At 35.0% G+C, this 17,452-nt stretch overlaps 1 protein-coding gene across 1 annotated transcript in view; it reads left to right on the top strand.

The window, feature by feature from the left end:
- LOC107571906 (mucin-5AC-like) overlaps positions 1-13,894 on the top strand; it is an 18,692-nt gene extending 4,798 nt beyond the window's left edge. Inside the window, exons 6-10 of the mRNA XM_016258289.1 lie at positions 1-1,574; positions 1,738-1,799; positions 2,219-2,376; positions 2,486-2,533; positions 13,758-13,894. The exon at positions 1-1,574 is cut by the window's left edge and continues 1 nt beyond it. Coding sequence (XP_016113775.1) covers positions 1-1,574; positions 1,738-1,799; positions 2,219-2,376; positions 2,486-2,533; positions 13,758-13,894 — 1,979 coding nt within the window. The remainder of the gene's footprint in view (positions 1,575-1,737; positions 1,800-2,218; positions 2,377-2,485; positions 2,534-13,757) is intronic.
- The last annotated feature ends 3,558 nt before the right edge of the window (positions 13,895-17,452 follow it).

A 17,452-nucleotide genomic window follows, 5' to 3' on the forward strand; every position in this document is an offset into this window, starting at 1 on the left:
CTGAATCATCCACCACTACTGCAGGAGTTACCACAACAGCATCACAAACTAGTGTTACAACAGCTACAACAACAGCAGCAACATCTGAACCATCTGCAATTTCAACACCAACAGGTTCTTCCTCTGTCACAGCAACTCTTACTGGGTCATCCACCACTACTGCAGGAATAACCAGAACAGCACCACAAACTACTGTTACAACAGCTGAATCTACCACAACAGCAGTTCCCTCAACAACCACTACAACTCTTGCTGAATCATCCACTACTACTGCAAGAGTTACCACAACAGCACCACAAACTAGGGTTACAACAGCTGAATCCTCCACAACAGCAGTGCCCTCAACAACCACTACAACTCTTGCTGAATCATCCACTACTACTGCAAGAGTTACCACAACAGCACCACAAACTAGTGTTACAACAATTGAATCCTCCACAACAGCTACAACAGCAGTGCCCTCATCAACCACTACAACTCTTGCTGAATCATCCACTACTACTGCAAGAGTTACCACAACAGCACCACAAACTAGTGTTACAACAGCTGAATCCTCCACAACAGCTACAACAGCAGTGCCTTCATCAACCACTACAACTCTTGCTGAATCATCCACTACTACTGCAAGAGTTACCACAACAGCACCACAAACTACTGTTGCAACAACTGAATCCTCCACAACGGCTACAACAGCAGTGCCCTCATCAACCACTACAACTCTTGCTGAATCATCCACTACTACTGCAAGAGTTACCACAACAGCACCACAAACTACTGTTGCAACAACTGAATCCTCCACAACAGCTACAACAACAGCAGTTCCCTCAACAACCACTACAACTCTTGCTGAATCATCCACCACTACTGCAGAAGTTAGCACAACAGCACCACAAACTACTGTTGCAACAACTGAATCCTCCACAACAGCTACAACAACAGCAGCAACATCTGAACCATCTGCAATTTCAACACCAACAGGTTCTTCCTCTGTCACAGCAACTCTTACTGGGTCATCCACCACTAGTGCACCAGTCACTGCAACAGCATCTCAAACCACACCGTCCTCTTCGACTACTCCCTCTTCAACTGCTTTTCATACCACAACTGTTAGCACAGCTGAAACATCCACAACATCAGCAACTTCAACGCCAACCGGTTCATCCACAGTCCCAAAATCTATTACTGGTATATCCACCAGTAGTGCAGCAATAACCACAACAGTGGCACAATCTACAGTTTCTAAAGAGTCTACAGCTTCTACAGCATCTAATGCTTCTACAGAACCTACAGTGTCTACAGCTGCTATAGCTTCTACTGTATCCACAGCTTTTACAGCATCTACAGCCTCTACAGCATCTACAGCGTCTACAGCATCTTCAGTCTCTACAGAGTCTGCAGTGTCTAACGCTTCTACAGCCTCTACAACATCTACAACTTCCACAGCAACTACTGCAAAAATAGTACCTGAAGTGCTAACAGAACTGGAGTTTCGCTCTTTTGAGACATTTACAGATGCACTCAGCGATATCAAGAGTGAGGAGTTTAAGAATAGGTCTAAACTTGTCAGGGATGAGGTGAGTTAAAATCCATTTATTGTATTTAGTAGAACACACTCTTGATAATTTTCTTGACTTTTAAGTATTTAATTAACAGTAGAGACAACATAAATGTGACAAACAATTAAACTAGATTCCAATGATGTGTCTGATGTCTGAAAGTATTTGTTATTTATTCCAGCTTGAGCCTGTCTACAAAATCGAGTATACTAACTTCCTCAGAGTGATTGTCCTAGGGTTCAGGTAAATACAACATATTGCAATATTGAATATTTTATGAATGCTGTCTTTCTCTATATCTCTCTCTCTCTGTGTGTGTGTGTGTGTGTACTGGTATATATGGTTTATGAGGACACAAATACATACAAAACATACAAAATGGTGTTTTATGAAATTCAAAAATTGCCAGTAGTTTTCGGTAAGGGGTAGGTTTAGGGCGATAGAAAATACAGTTTGTACAGTATAAAAACCATTACGCCTATGGAATATCCCCAAAACATGGAAACATGTTTGTGTGTGTGTGTGTGTGTGTGTGTGTGTGTGTGTGTGTGTGTATGTGTGTGTGTGTGTGTGTGTCTGTGTGTGAAAGAGAAAAAAGAAACTTGTAATAAACTGAATTTTTAAAGGTAACATTTATTAATTTCAACATTTATATATTTTAGACCAGGGTCAATCATCACATCAACACAACTAGCTTTCAGCTTCAACCAAACTCTACCATCCGTTCAAGAGATTTCAAAAACCCTCTTGACAGCAGTGGGAACAGGAGATGTCAATTTATTGAAGATAATCCCTGAATCAATTTCAGTCAATGGTTCAGGTAAGCTGTACTACACACACTAGATTTATAGTCTTCTATACCTGTAACTTGTCTATGGGTCTATAGGGATGTCCAGCTAATTTGCTTATGTTTTTTTTTACTGCTTCAGCTGCAACAGTCGATCCCACAGCAACTACAGCAACCACAGCAACTACAGCTTCAGGTGGATTAAAGATTGAATCCAGTCTGTTCCAAGCAACATGTCTCATTATTATGTCTAAAATATTAAACTTTTTCCTATAGATCCCTTAAACATATATCAACCAAACATGAGAGTTCAACAAGACACACTGTAACAAATGAATTAAACACAAAATGTATTTATTACTATAATTAAATGGTATATAGTATTTCCCATTGTAGCACACTGTCACATACTAGTATAGAGCAATATAAAGATAAGTTTGATAATGCATTGTTCCTGAAAAACTTAACAGTAGATATCTGTTTAACAGCAGTCTGTTTTCTGGGAGGGAGAAGTAGATATATTTCCGCATGCATTTCCTTTAATTGTAAACATTGTAAATGTTGTTTAACTGTTTTGAGGTTAAATACTGGTTATATTACTTCTTTTGTTTGTCTAATAAGTTCTAACATTGTAATATGTCATATTTATTAAGTTATGTAGTCCAAAATATTTTGCTTTCATGAAAAGACACTACAATAAATACTATATATGCTAAACCTGGCTTTTTATGGTACAGTGTTCACTGCTCAAATGCAACTAGACTCAGTCAACTCAACCTTTGGTCAACGTTTCTTTACTAAAAGTAGGCTTGCATTACCATGTCTGGGATGACACAAGTCACTATCATGGTCACCTTTGATGATTTTTGGCAGCTAATCAAGTAACAGAAGGAACTGCCTAACAAGTTGTATGGGTGTAAGAGTGGGACATAGACAAACAGATACTACTAGAGACCTGCTCAGGATGGATTTTTCAGTCCCGCTCCAGCAGGATTCTGTCCCGACCCCGGCCCGCAAAACCACTGTTATTTTTAATAGAAAAGCAAGCATAAGCTGCTGTGTGCATGGCTTGGCATGGCAGAATGCGAGCAAAGAGCGCTCCCTTTATAATCACTAAAAAGCTGAAAGTGTCCCAACTTTTTTGGAATCGGGTTTGTACTTCATTTACAGAATAATGGACTGTATCATATCTTGACATTGTTTATTTAAGATCTGCACAGTATCTTACTACAGCTTGTGAGTTGTTAGATGTTAAGTGTTATTTGAGTGTTTACTGTAATGTTAATTAATTGATGTGAGCTTTATACTCCAACTGAAAAAATGCAATGTTTTATATGGTTAAATTTTATTTTGATGGTCCCCTTAATCAATCAACTATAAGCAACTTTGCAACTACATGCCAATTAACTCTCATTAGAGTATTAGTATGCTCAAGAATGGTAGAATCTAGTATGGTAGAATAAGTTGACGTACTTGCAAAGACACTTATAGTCAGTTTATCTGTTGGTTGACCATCAAAATAAAGTGTTAGCAAATATTTACAGTAGCAGATATACTAATCCTCTAATGACTTATCAACAGCTGTTTAAAGGGTACCATCAACATAATCAAACTGATATTACAATAAAAATAGTTCAAAGCAAATGTGTCATATTACACATTCATCTGATCTGATATCTGATCTTATGGCTGTTTGAGAAATATTTTTTATTTTTTATTTTATTATTATTATTATTACTACTTATAAGTGGTCTTTGACCGCTTTAAGTAAAGTAGCATAAGAAAAATGGCAAGATATGAGACTTATAATACATTATAACTATGAGAAATATAATCCATTGTAAAAGTGGATGCAACGTGTTCATTGTGTTATAAATCATCATACTCTTAAAAGCTATAACCACAAATAAGTAAATATTATAATATATTAAAACTGTTCTTATGAACGTCTACCTAAAACGCCCCCACATGTCTACGTCATGATGTGGGAAGGTTTGCATAACGCCGCCCAAATGTTCACGCAAAGAAAGAAGGCTTAACTTTTATTCTCGCTGTAGTATTGTTGTTGCCGTGTGTTTCATTGTGAAAGCGAAACTACTTTGTTTTGCCTTCCAAAAGAGGACGATATCTGCTTCGTCATGCCTAGAGCTGATTAGCTGATAGTGCTGATTAATGAATAAGAACATTATTTTGTGTATTTGGTGTAATGAAATGTGTTTATGCGGTTTAAGGTTAAAAAAACACATTATTTCCTGCTATGTTGGTGTTGCTAATAAATGTCACAGCAATGTGTCTTGAATATTTTTTCTTTTTCTTTTTTTTGCATCAAGTCCAATGTTTCTTTTTCTTTTCGGAATTATTGTATTATTGAATTAAGGATAAAAATGGTAGGCTAATTTTTTCATTACAGTTTCCGGTTAGAACAAAACAAAACATTACTGCTCCATTTATTCAGAAACAAAATCATTTAAAAATGGCATTTGTGCGTTTACATTTTTTATTAGCTATATTAGTCTACAGCAGACCTTAATGCTCTTAATGCAATTTAATGGCACTGTCAACACTGCACTCCGATAGCAGACAGAAGAGCTGCAGAGAAATTCAAGGCACTGTAATTTCCTCGTCCATTTGACACAAAACTGTTATATATAATCAAACTGTATATATAAAATAATTTTATTTGTGTTAAATATTTGTGGGGTTTTTTATGAAAAATGTGTTTTGAAGAATATCTATTCATTATGTTCATATATTCCTTATGAAGGAAATTTGTTATGAAGAATAGTCTATTTGTTATGAAGTTGATTTAAATATTCTTCATAACAAATTTGAAGAATAAGTTAAAAGTTAAGAAAAAATAGAATTAGCCTGTAATCTATAGATAGGCCTACAGGCTAATTCTTTTTTATTATTATTATTCTTTTTTTACTTTTATTAAACTGCAAGATGACAATAAAATAATTATTGATAATATCTTTAAAATGAGAGAAATCACTGATAAAATGTAGGCTTTTTTTACATTCTTCGACAGCAGAAAAAAAGGAATAGTCTAAAACCATTTAACTTGCAATGTTAACTTAAATAAAAGAAATACAAGAAATAAATCACAACAAGATGCGTAATCAAGAAAACAAAAAGACAAAATTCCAAAATGAATGCTCAATGATGTTTGACTGAGGTCATCTCCACTGCATAGCTGGCGTCACTCACAAATATTTAACATGTTTAAGAAAATCTTTGTGAAAATGACTGGCAACAGTTGTTTCTTGAATAAGATTATAATTATAATTATAGGATTTTAATATAAAGACACCACGCACACACTATGCGACTTTTTCTGCCGACTGCAAACAGTGAGTCCAACTGTAACAAACCCCATCCGACAAGGCACGATCCGTCGTCAAGACCAAATTACATTCATAATCGGCCTGACAGTTGTGTAGTCTGTTCTCGACTGTGTATACCTAGCCCTCACTTTGTACTTTAGTTTGTCCATTATTGTTATTACTATGTTGGTTGCTCTGTTTGTGCTTGTAATAATTAACGTTGAGAGTGTTTTGTTTTCATTTGAGTTCATTTAATAAAGACTGCTCCGCCTAAATCCAGCTTTTACTTCACCCTCCTGCAACCTACATGTGACACGTTTACTCACCCTCATGTCATTCCAAATACGATAATTAAACCAATTAAAGTCAACTGACTCTAAAAATATCATGCTTTGTGTTCCACAGAAAAAAAGAAGTTGGAAATGACATGAGGGCGAGTAAATGATTTTTCATTTTTGGGTGAACTATTTTGCTGCTCCCTGAACTGTTACAAGAATTTTGTGTTTTCAAATTCTGAATTTTTCTCCTTGTTCATCATAATAGTGTCCCAGATAACCAGTGTTGCATAAAGTAAGTTAAACTAAAGGCACTTTTTATGAAAGGTGTATATATAAAAAACTGATATGAAAGCAAACCATAACATCAAAGAGACTTGGAGGGTGGGCTGTTCTGACTTGGACCCAATATGCAAGTCTAATCTAAAAATATTGGTTTGAAATCTGTTGACTGTGGAGGCCATTTAAGTAAAGTGAACTTACCTAAAGCTAACAGAAGTTTCGTGCCTTCAACCTTCTTTTTGATCTGAATGTTATGCTTCGTTGTCTGCTGAATACATTTCAGGTTTGAAAAACCATTGAAAACTACTTTTAAACAGGAAATGATGGAATATTTACGTACATATTTACAGCTAGTCTATTCACATGGTATTATCTTTACCTGAAGTAATTTTTCCAGACCTATTTCCAGAAGGTAAAATTCCCCGTAATCATTGTTTTCTAATATCCATAAAATAATATCAAGAAAATATAGATTTTTTCATAAACCAAACGGTGTACGCAAGAATTACAAGAACTTGCCCTATCCCTCAAAACGTGGCCAGATTTTAAATAACGTCAATAATGTTTTAATGAAATTATGAAATGAATGAAAACGATGAATGACTAAGTCAAGTATAAATTAAAAAGTTTAAAATTATATTTAGATTAGACACTTTAGGCAGCTCTAATACAAAAAAAATGTGAGAAACAAATCTTCACAGTATCTCCCATAGGACATTCCATTTAGCTTCTCCGATTTCATAGAAGGAAAGAAAAAAAAACCAGGACGTTACTGCATGCTATTTAAGAGGTAGAAATGCCACAGGGGACTGAGAAGAAGTGAGAAATGGGAAACACTTCAGCAACAGCAGATTACTAAGCAGTGTGTTCAGTATAAAATACCTGCTCAAGGATTGGTAATGAGAAACCATTAATGCTAGTGTGATAAATATAGTCACATGGGCTCAGGAGTACTTTGGAAATCCATTGTCACTTAACACAGTCATTGCGTCACTGCAATCTCTGTTACGCAAAGAGAAAGCCATACATCAATCCTACGCAGAAAGGCTGTCGAGTTCTCTGGGAGTTCTCTGAGAATTCTCAAATCAGAGATTCTTTTATTGCGTTTCACAAAATGCCCCAACTTTTCTAGAAGTGGAAAAAAGTTAGAAAAAGTTAACGGATTAACGGTGTTAACAGATTACTTATAATAAAGTTTACATAAATATTATTTATAATATATACAAACACACATTAACTCTTCAATAATATATTGCTTTGCAGACTCTTATCATCACTGGATTCTTTCCAAGATGAACACAAATTTTCTTATTATTTTATATATTTTGTTCAGTAGGTGAATCAACGTAATACCTTATAAAACCAATCAACTAATGAATCAATTTATTAAATACATACAAATATGTCTATAAAAACAAAGCAATTCTTTGATTCACACATACGTATGTAAAATTTTCATGTGTAAAATATAACTGTTTCAGCAACCACAGAAAATGCAACAATTCAATCCACAATAACAGACTCAACATCAACATCATCATCTTCTTTCACAACCACTGGACATAGAGTACCAGAATTTATACCTTTAGAGAATTTATACCTGAATACAGTGATTCAAAATCTCAGGCTTTCCAGGATAGGGCTAAAGATTATAATTATAATTATAGGATTTTAATATAAAGACACCACGCACACACTATGCGACTTTTTCTGCCGACTGCAAACAGTGAGTCCAACTGTAACAAACCCCATCCGACAAGGCACGATCCGTCGTCAAGACCAAATTACATTCATAATCGGCCTGACAGTTGTGTAGTCTGTTCTCGACTGTGTATACCTAGCCCTCACTTTGTACTTTAGTTTGTCCATTATTGTTATTACTATGTTGGTTGCTCTGTTTGTGCTTGTAATAATTAACGTTGAGAGTGTTTTGTTTTCATTTGAGTTCATTTAATAAAGACTGCTCCGCCTAAATCCAGCTTTTACTTCACCCTCCTGCAACCTACATGTGACACGTTTACTCACCCTCATGTCATTCCAAATACGATAATTAAACCAATTAAAGTCAACTGACTCTGACTCATGCTTTGTGTTCCACAGAAAAAAAGAAGTTGGAAATGACATGAGGGCGAGTAAATGATTTTTCATTTTTGGGTGAACTATTTTGCTGCTCCCTGAACTGTTACAAGAATTTTGTGTTTTCAAATTCTGAATTTTTCTCCTTGTTCATCATAATAGTGTCCCAGATAACCAGTGTTGCATAAAGTAAGTTAAACTAAAGGCACTTTTTATGAAAGGTGTATATATAAAAAACTGATATGAAAGCAAACCATAACATCAAAGAGACTTGGAGGGTGGGCTGTTCTGACTTGGACCCAATATGCAAGTCTAATCTAAAAATATTGGTTTGAAATCTGTTGACTGTGGAGGCCATTTAAGTAAAGTGAACTTACCTAAAGCTAACAGAAGTTTCGTGCCTTCAACCTTCTTTTTGATCTGAATGTTATGCTTCGTTGTCTGCTGAATACATTTCAGGTTTGAAAAACCATTGAAAACTACTTTTAAACAGGAAATGATGGAATATTTACGTACATATTTACAGCTAGTCTATTCACATGGTATTATCTTTACCTGAAGTAATTTTTCCAGACCTATTTCCAGAAGGTAAAATTCCCCGTAATCATTGTTTTCTAATATCCATAAAATAATATCAAGAAAATATAGATTTTTTCATAAACCAAACGGTGTACGCAAGAATTACAAGAACTTGCCCTATCCCTCAAAACGTGGCCAGATTTTAAATAACGTCAATAATGTTTTAATGAAATTATGAAATGAATGAAAACGATGAATGACTAAGTCAAGTATAAATTAAAAAGTTTAAAATTATATTTAGATTAGACACTTTAGGCAGCTCTAATACAAAAAAAATGTGAGAAACAAATCTTCACAGTATCTCCCATAGGACATTCCATTTAGCTTCTCCGATTTCATAGAAGGAAAGAAAAAAAAACCAGGACGTTACTGCATGCTATTTAAGAGGTAGAAATGCCACAGGGGACTGAGAAGAAGTGAGAAATGGGAAACACTTCAGCAACAGCAGATTACTAAGCAGTGTGTTCAGTATAAAATACCTGCTCAAGGATTGGTAATGAGAAACCATTAATGCTAGTGTGATAAATATAGTCACATGGGCTCAGGAATACTTTGGAAATCTATTGTCACTTAACACAGTCATTGCGTCACTGCAATCTCTGTTACGCAAAGAGAAAGCCATACATCAATCCTACGCAGAAAGGCTGTCGAGTTCTCTGGGAGTTCTCTGAGAATTCTCAAATCAGAGATTCTTTTATTGCGTTTCACAAAATGCCCCAACTTTTCTAGAAGTGGAAAAAAGTTAGAAAAAGTTAACGGATTAACGGTGTTAACAGATTACTTATAATAAAGTTTACATAAATATTATTTATAATATATACAAACACACATTAACTCTTCAATAATATATTGCTTTGCAGACTCTTATCACCACTGGATTCTTTCCAAGATGAACACAAATTTTCTTATTATTTTATATATTTTGTTCAGTAGGTGAATCAACGTAATACCTTATAAAACCAATCAACTAATGAATCAATTTATTAAATACATACAAATATGTCTATAAAAACAAAGCAATTCTTTGATTCACACATACGTATGTAAAATTTTCATGTGTAAAATATAACTGTTTCAGCAACCACAGAAAATGCAACAATTCAATCCACAATAACAGACTCAACATCAACATCATCATCTTCTTTCACAACCACTGGACATAGAGTACCAGAATTTATACCTTTAGAGAATTTATACCTGAATACAGTGATTCAAAATCTCAGGCTTTCCAGGATAGGGCTAAGCATGTTAAGGATAAGGTGAGGGATGTTATTATTGTTCTAGAAAAAGTTAACGGATTAACGGTGTTAACAGATTACTTATAATAAAGTTTACATAAATATTATTTATAATATATACAAACACACATTAACTCTTCAATAATATATTGCTTTGCAGACTCTTATCATCACTGGATTCTTTCCAAGATGAACACAAATTTTCTTATTATTTTATATATTTTGTTCAGTAGGTGAATCAACGTAATACCTTATAAAACCAATCAACTAATGAATCAATTTATTAAATACATACAAATATGTCTATAAAAACAAAGCAATTCTTTGATTCACACATACGTATGTAAAATTTTCATGTGTAAAATATAACTGTTTCAGCAACCACAGAAAATGCAACAATTCAATCCACAATAACAGACTCAACATCAACATCATCATCTTCTTTCACAACCACTGGACATAGAGTACCAGAATTTATACCTTTAGAGAATTTATACCTGAATACAGTGATTCAAAATCTCAGGCTTTCCAGGATAGGGCTAAGCATGTTAAGGATAAGGTGAGTTAAAACCCACTTAACTGATTCACTATTAAGACATTTACATTTACATTTCACATTACGTTCCGTTAAAAAAACGAATCATACCAAATTAAAAGTACTTATTGGAACTGCCTGTTATTTGTTACAGATTGAGACAATCTACAAATTGAACTATCCTTCCTTCATAGGAGTTATTGGCTTAAGTTTCAGGTAAATATAGAATATTGTAATGTTGCATATTGTGTGTGTGTGTGTGTGTGTGTGTGTGTGGTCCACCTCACCCCAATGTGAGGACCAAAGAATATACCTACAAGAATAGTAAAATCTGAATTTTTTAAATATTGTAGATAGTATAAATCATATTAAATTATCTATATTTAAAAAAAATGCAGAATGCTTTCTTTAAGGGTTAGGTTTAAAGGTCATTAGGGATAGGAGAATTTAAAGTTTGTACAGTATAAAATTCAATATGTTGATGGGGAGTCACGCATGAATAAAGTATGAGATTGTTTCTGAAAATTTAATTCCAGAGCTGGTTCGGTCATTACCACAACGGACCTCGTTTTCGACTCTACACAGAATGTCACATCAGATCTCGAAATTGCAGAACTATTACTGAGTGACAATGAAATTCTCAATTCCCTGAACATAACTTCTTTCTCAGTTAATGATACAGGTATGTCTGACAACATATTAAAAGCAAAATGTTTGAAAAAACCTTGTATTGTTCATGTGTGAGACACTGTACCGACTGGAAAATGGTCAGATTAGATATGGTTTTTTACATAAACTTTGGTTTTTCATAAATATTCTGTAAAAACCTACATACAAAATGTACGCACAATTGATTTCTTTTGTTATTGCTTTTGTACGTGCCTTCTAAACTGATAAGCATTTTCTTATGAACCAACAACAGAATACCTATCAACCACAACAACTCCTGCTGCTGCTACAGCAACAACAGAGCCCTCCACAATCACAACAACTGTGACTGAAACATCCACCACTAGTGCAGCAGAAACACCTATAACAACAGAGACTTCCACAATCACAACTCTGCTGAAACATCCATCAGTTGCAATTCTAGTGCAGCAGATAGATCTACAACAACGAGTCTGAAAGGCGTGAGTATATGGGACTGCTGTGGACATCTAATGTTATCCTCTTTGGGGCACAGAAGGCTCTTTTGCAGTTGGTACATTTGATTGGCAGAATAAGAAGTATCTGAACAAGATGAAGAATGTTTTTCATCTCATCTCTATAGGGTTGCTTCAGCAGCAGTGTCTGGTATGTCTGTTACATAATACAAAAATTATGTAACAAACACTCAGATATTTTAACTGATGTCTGCAATTGTTTGATATCTGATCCAGCTTGAAGCAGTCTATAGATCCGAGTATGTTTATTTCCTCAAAGTGATTGTCCTAGTTGTCCTTGTTAGTGCGTCCGCCTCCCATGCCGGAGACCTGGGTTCGAGACCCACTTGGAACGAGAAAGAGGTGCGGCGGTGAGGACCTGGGGGAGAGGGGTTCCATTGGTGCCGTGACCCGGATGGGAGTGAGGTTTAGAGGGGTGAGTGTAACGGAGGCTAGCGAGTAGGTGCTGTGCAGGTAAACCTCACTCCCCTGTTCTCAAGAGATGTGCTAGATGCTGCAGTCTTTAGCCTCCTTGTTAGTGCGTCTGCCTCCCATGCCGGAGATCTGGGTTCGAGACCCACTCGGTGTGAGAACGAGGTGTGGCAGTGAGGACCCGGGAGAGAGGGGTTACCCTAGGATTCAGGTAAATACAGTACATTGCATTTCTGTTTATTTATATATGTGTGTGTGTATGCGCGAGTGTAGTCCAGGTATTCCTTATGCTGTGGGTCCAAATGTCTCCACAAGGATAGTAAAACCTGATGTTGCATAGACAAAATTTCAACCCCCAATGAGAAAAACAGTTTATAAATCATACAACATTTTCTGTAAGGATTAGATTTAGGGTTAGAATTTAGTTTGTACAGTATGAAAATGAAAACACAAAAACCCAACGTGTGTGTGAGAGAGAGAGAGAGCGAGAGAGATAGAGAGAAAGAGAGAGAGAGAGAGAGAGAGAGAGAGAGAGAGCATTCAATAAACTGGATTTTTAAAGGTAACATATTAATTTCAACATTTACTTCAGACAAGGGTCAAACATCACATCAACACAACTAGTCTTCAGCTTCAACCAAACTATCCCATCCGTTCAAGAGATTTCAACCTTCCTCTTGAGGGCAGTGGAAACAGGAGAAGTCAATCCATTGAACATGATTCCTCAATCAATTTTAGTCAATGGTTCAGGTAAGCTCTAATACTCAGTAGATTTATAATCTTCTTTACATGTAACTTTTCTATTAATATAATTGTCTATACACATTATGAATCAGAGAAACAAGTATGCAGTCATCTTCAGGGGCTGTTCACATGGAATGGTAACTTTTTTATTTGATGGCAACATGGCGGAGGAGGCACTGTTATTTCTGGCACTTCATCATGTCTCAAATAGGCATCTTGAGACCATCACATTCCGTGCTGCACTTCCATTCCTGCGCACTGCGTCTCACATTTTTAGACGCAAGACGTGTTCTGTGTGAATGGACCCGTAGAATGTAGTCTTTGAACTTCCATTTTTGCAGCAGCTCTGCATATTTCTATGGCATTGCTGTCAAAGTATAATTAGCTGATGAAGTGGATTTACTTATTGTAGTGTTAACGAAAGTTATCACAAGCATTCTGATGTTTGAAGTGAACGTCAACAAATGTCAGTAGACCGGGACAATTTTAAAATAAGCAGTTCTTTCATAAATCCATAAGATCTTACCTTCATGCTGTGGAAATACAGACCAGAAGACAATGAGCACAGTGCTGAAAAGGGGCGGGGCTACATAAGGTCTACACAGGGATATCCAAATAATTTGCTTGAGCTTTTATTACAGCTTTAGCTACAACTGTCGCTCCTGCAGCAGCCACAGCAACTACAGTAAGTACAATAACTAAAGCAACCATATCAATCACAGCAACTACAGCAAGTAAAATAACTAAAGCAACTACAGCAAGTAAAATAACTAAAGCAACCATATCAACCACAGCAACTACAGCAAGTAAAATAACTAAAGCAACGACATCAACCACAGCAACTACAGCTTCAGGTGGATTAAAGATTGAATCCAGTCTGCTCCAAGCAACATATGCTTCATTATTATTACTAAAATATTAAGGCTTTTCCTATAGATCCCTTAAACATATATATCAAGCAAACATGAGAGTTCAACAAGACATGCTGTAACAAACTGAACAAACAGCAAATGCATTTTTCTTATTACATGGTATATAGGATTTGCCATTGCTGTACACACTCAAATAATGGTATGGGGTAATATAAATATAAGCTAGTATATAAATCTATTGCATTGTTTTTCAGTTAGCAGTAGATATTTAAGAAACATTTATACATTTGTTGTATTTTAAGGCTTTCCTTTTGGGAGGGTGCAGTGGATATTTTTCTTCATTTCCTAATACTGCATGTTTTCCAAATGAAACATGGTATCATTTGTTTGTTGGGCTGTTTTATGGGTAAATTCTGGCTATACTTCTTTTTTGTCTTGTATGTTATAACATTGCAATATGTCGTTTTATTTTAATCAAATAAAAATATTATCAAAAGTTATTAAATTAAAAAATGTATATGGTTCAAAATATTTTGCTTTCATGAAAATACTCTTCAGTAATCAATGTTCAAATGCAATTATAGATTCAGTTTACTCAACCTTTGATCAACATTTCTTTACCATAAGTAGGCAATTTGTAGGCCTTGAGGATGTGTAATTTTTACCTAGGGAATGTTGAGGTACGAGTATATCCAGATGCCATTGTCTACACACTACACAAAACAAGATAATCAGTGGCCCCTAATATAGAACATTATAAAACTTGCTGTAAATAATACAGGCTCTAAATAGAAGTGACAAACAAATAATAATATACAAATACTGTGGCATGTATAACTTCAGCAAACAAGAACATCAATTTTACACAACAATACAATAATTGAATAACTAAAAAACACACACACAACAACAATGTATCTTTACTAAATTGTATTTATACCACATGCAGCATATTTGAAGTTACCTGACATTTTTTACAGTGTTATGTTTTCTCAACTAATGCATACAGAATTTATGCATGCTTTGCAGCCTGTGTTAAAATCCATACAGTACAGCTATCTAGAGCACTTACAACAGCTCCTCTTATTTTTATAGTCATATAACCAAACTAGTTACTCTTCAACTTCAACCGTTACCGTACTGCCAAGGTGACAGTTTTTAAGTTTTCAGATCTGCATTCTTCTACACATTTATCAGCTTTGAGTCTTGAGGCAATTGTGACCCTAATATTCTACAAATAAATAATTGAATGAGGTCTTACCGACACGGAGTGTGACCAACTCCAACAAATCCAACCGTTTTAAGACATCTATTCACCATCATCCCCATGATTCTAAATGACAACATACTGTATGTATAACAGACTTATTTAACAAACCAGTATCACACCCATATTACATCAAAACCAACCCAATATCTCACAAAAGAGAAATATTCAAAAGCCTCCCTCCCATATTGTTCGTCCTGGGTGTTACTCAGTAAAGCAGAACAACACCCCACAACAACACTGGCTCACCTGTACTGCTTTTAAAATCTATATTTATTTGAAGCCTGGAAGAAAAGTTATTCAACACTATGTGTTAGCATTATAGAGAATTACCTGCATTACACTACATTATGCATCATCACTTCGCATATTTATGTTTAGCAGATCCTCATTTTCAGTGCTTTTTGTTCAAAATGTTGCCTGCTAAATTATTTAACTGCGTGGGAGTTCTTTTACCTAATTTCTCCTTTCTCTGTAGCTAACTGGACTGGATAGCTAATAACCAGCTATGGTATATGTATTCGGTAAATAACTAACTCCAAAATCAAAGAATTGAGAACCCCCTCAAACGCATTCTAAATTAGCCCCTTAAGTAAAGACGAAAATGTGAAATAAAAACTAGAATCTCACCTTCGGGCCTAAAGCTCCTAATGTTCATTGCTGTGTTTAGTCTAGAGTAGAATTAGCTGTTGTATCATACTGTATTTGGTATGTGAACGATGCAAAAAATATTCATTCACACCCATTTTATTTTAATACCAATATAGCCTATATCTCTTCAATGAGTATTAGGGAGGTTCTTGAATTGTTTTAACTGGGATACAATGGGGGCAACATACCAAAAACACACCCTGACTTTTGCTTGTACTCTGAACCCAGCAGAAAACACCTTATAGCAGTGATTCTGACACAGATTTTAGATTAGCCATCAGGAGGTGATCTAGCACAGTACCATAATTGTTTAGTGTGCAACGTAAACAAAAATTTGATTTAAAGCAAAATCTGACATGTGTTAACATCAATATGATATTAAACAATGTTATAATAAAAATATTAGACAATTAAAGACAATAACTCACCACACAAGAATGTGACACATGGGCTGTAACCTCAAAAATCAAACTATGGGAAGCATTTTGTCTTCTTTTTTTTTTATAAAAAAAAAGTTGTAAGTTTATGGTGCTATTATATGATTTTATGGTTAATTGCTCTTTTTTAAATTTAGCATTGTTTTACTTTACATAGGAGGTATTGTAGAGGGTTGGGAACAACCCCGGAACAATGTATAGGACCTGACTTGAAAAAATGAGCTGTGACATATTAAATAAAAATGGGTCCTGCACATACCATTTCTCACAGTTTTACCATCCCTGTTGGAATGATCTGATTTAATTATAAGTTATCAGGTAATTGATTGGTTATGTTGAGAAAAGTGCCAAAAAGCAGTTCCACCCCATATTTTAAAAAACTGAAATAAATAAACAGATTGTTAATTTATTTAATATCAGCTGTAAATCCTTTGTATAACCTGACTGTTTTCTCAAACCATTGATCTCACTGATTACCCATGATTCTCAGCACATTTAATAATAATAATAATAATAATAATTTATGCATTTATCCAAAGCGACTTACAGTGCATTTAGGCTACACATTTTTTACCAGTATGTGTGTTCCCTGGGACTCTAACCCACGACCTTTTGCGCTGCTAACGCAATGCTCTACCACTGAGCCACAGGAAAATTTAACCAGTGACAGGTACAAGGGAAGAAAAGCTGCTGTATTGTTCACTGGATGTGTGTAATATTTGGACTTCACATGCATTCTGAAAGCAAACTGTTCTTCAAACTATTTCTCACATTAAACCAATAGACACTTATTAGCTGTCATAGTATTAGGCTGGTATTGAAGTGTTAAATTACTTAACGGGTCTAATACATTCATGAGGAAGCTCTGTTCTTAAAAAAAACTACATATTAAAACTACATATTAGCTCCTTCTTTTGCCATCAGATAGGCTAATTGTTGTTTACAGTATTTTATATAATCTGTACTAACCTGTTTAGAGACTCTGAATTGTTTCAACTTTGCTTAAAAGCACACTGCGGTAGCCTTCCCATTTATTGCTGTGTCAACTATTTCTCACATTAAACCAATAGACACTTATTAGCTGTCATAGTATTAGGCTGGTATTGAAGTGTTAAATTACTTAACGGGTCTAATACATTCATGAGGAAGCTCTGTTCTTAAAAAAAACTACATATTAAAACTACATATTAGCTCCTTCTTTTGCCATCAGATAGGCTAATTGTTGTTTACAGTATTTTATATAATCTGTACTA

This window comes from Sinocyclocheilus grahami, unplaced genomic scaffold, assembly GCF_001515645.1.
Source record: "Sinocyclocheilus grahami isolate Dianchi unplaced genomic scaffold, SAMN03320097.WGS_v1.1 scaffold1668.1, whole genome shotgun sequence".
Taxonomy (NCBI): Eukaryota; Metazoa; Chordata; class Actinopteri; order Cypriniformes; family Cyprinidae; genus Sinocyclocheilus; species Sinocyclocheilus grahami.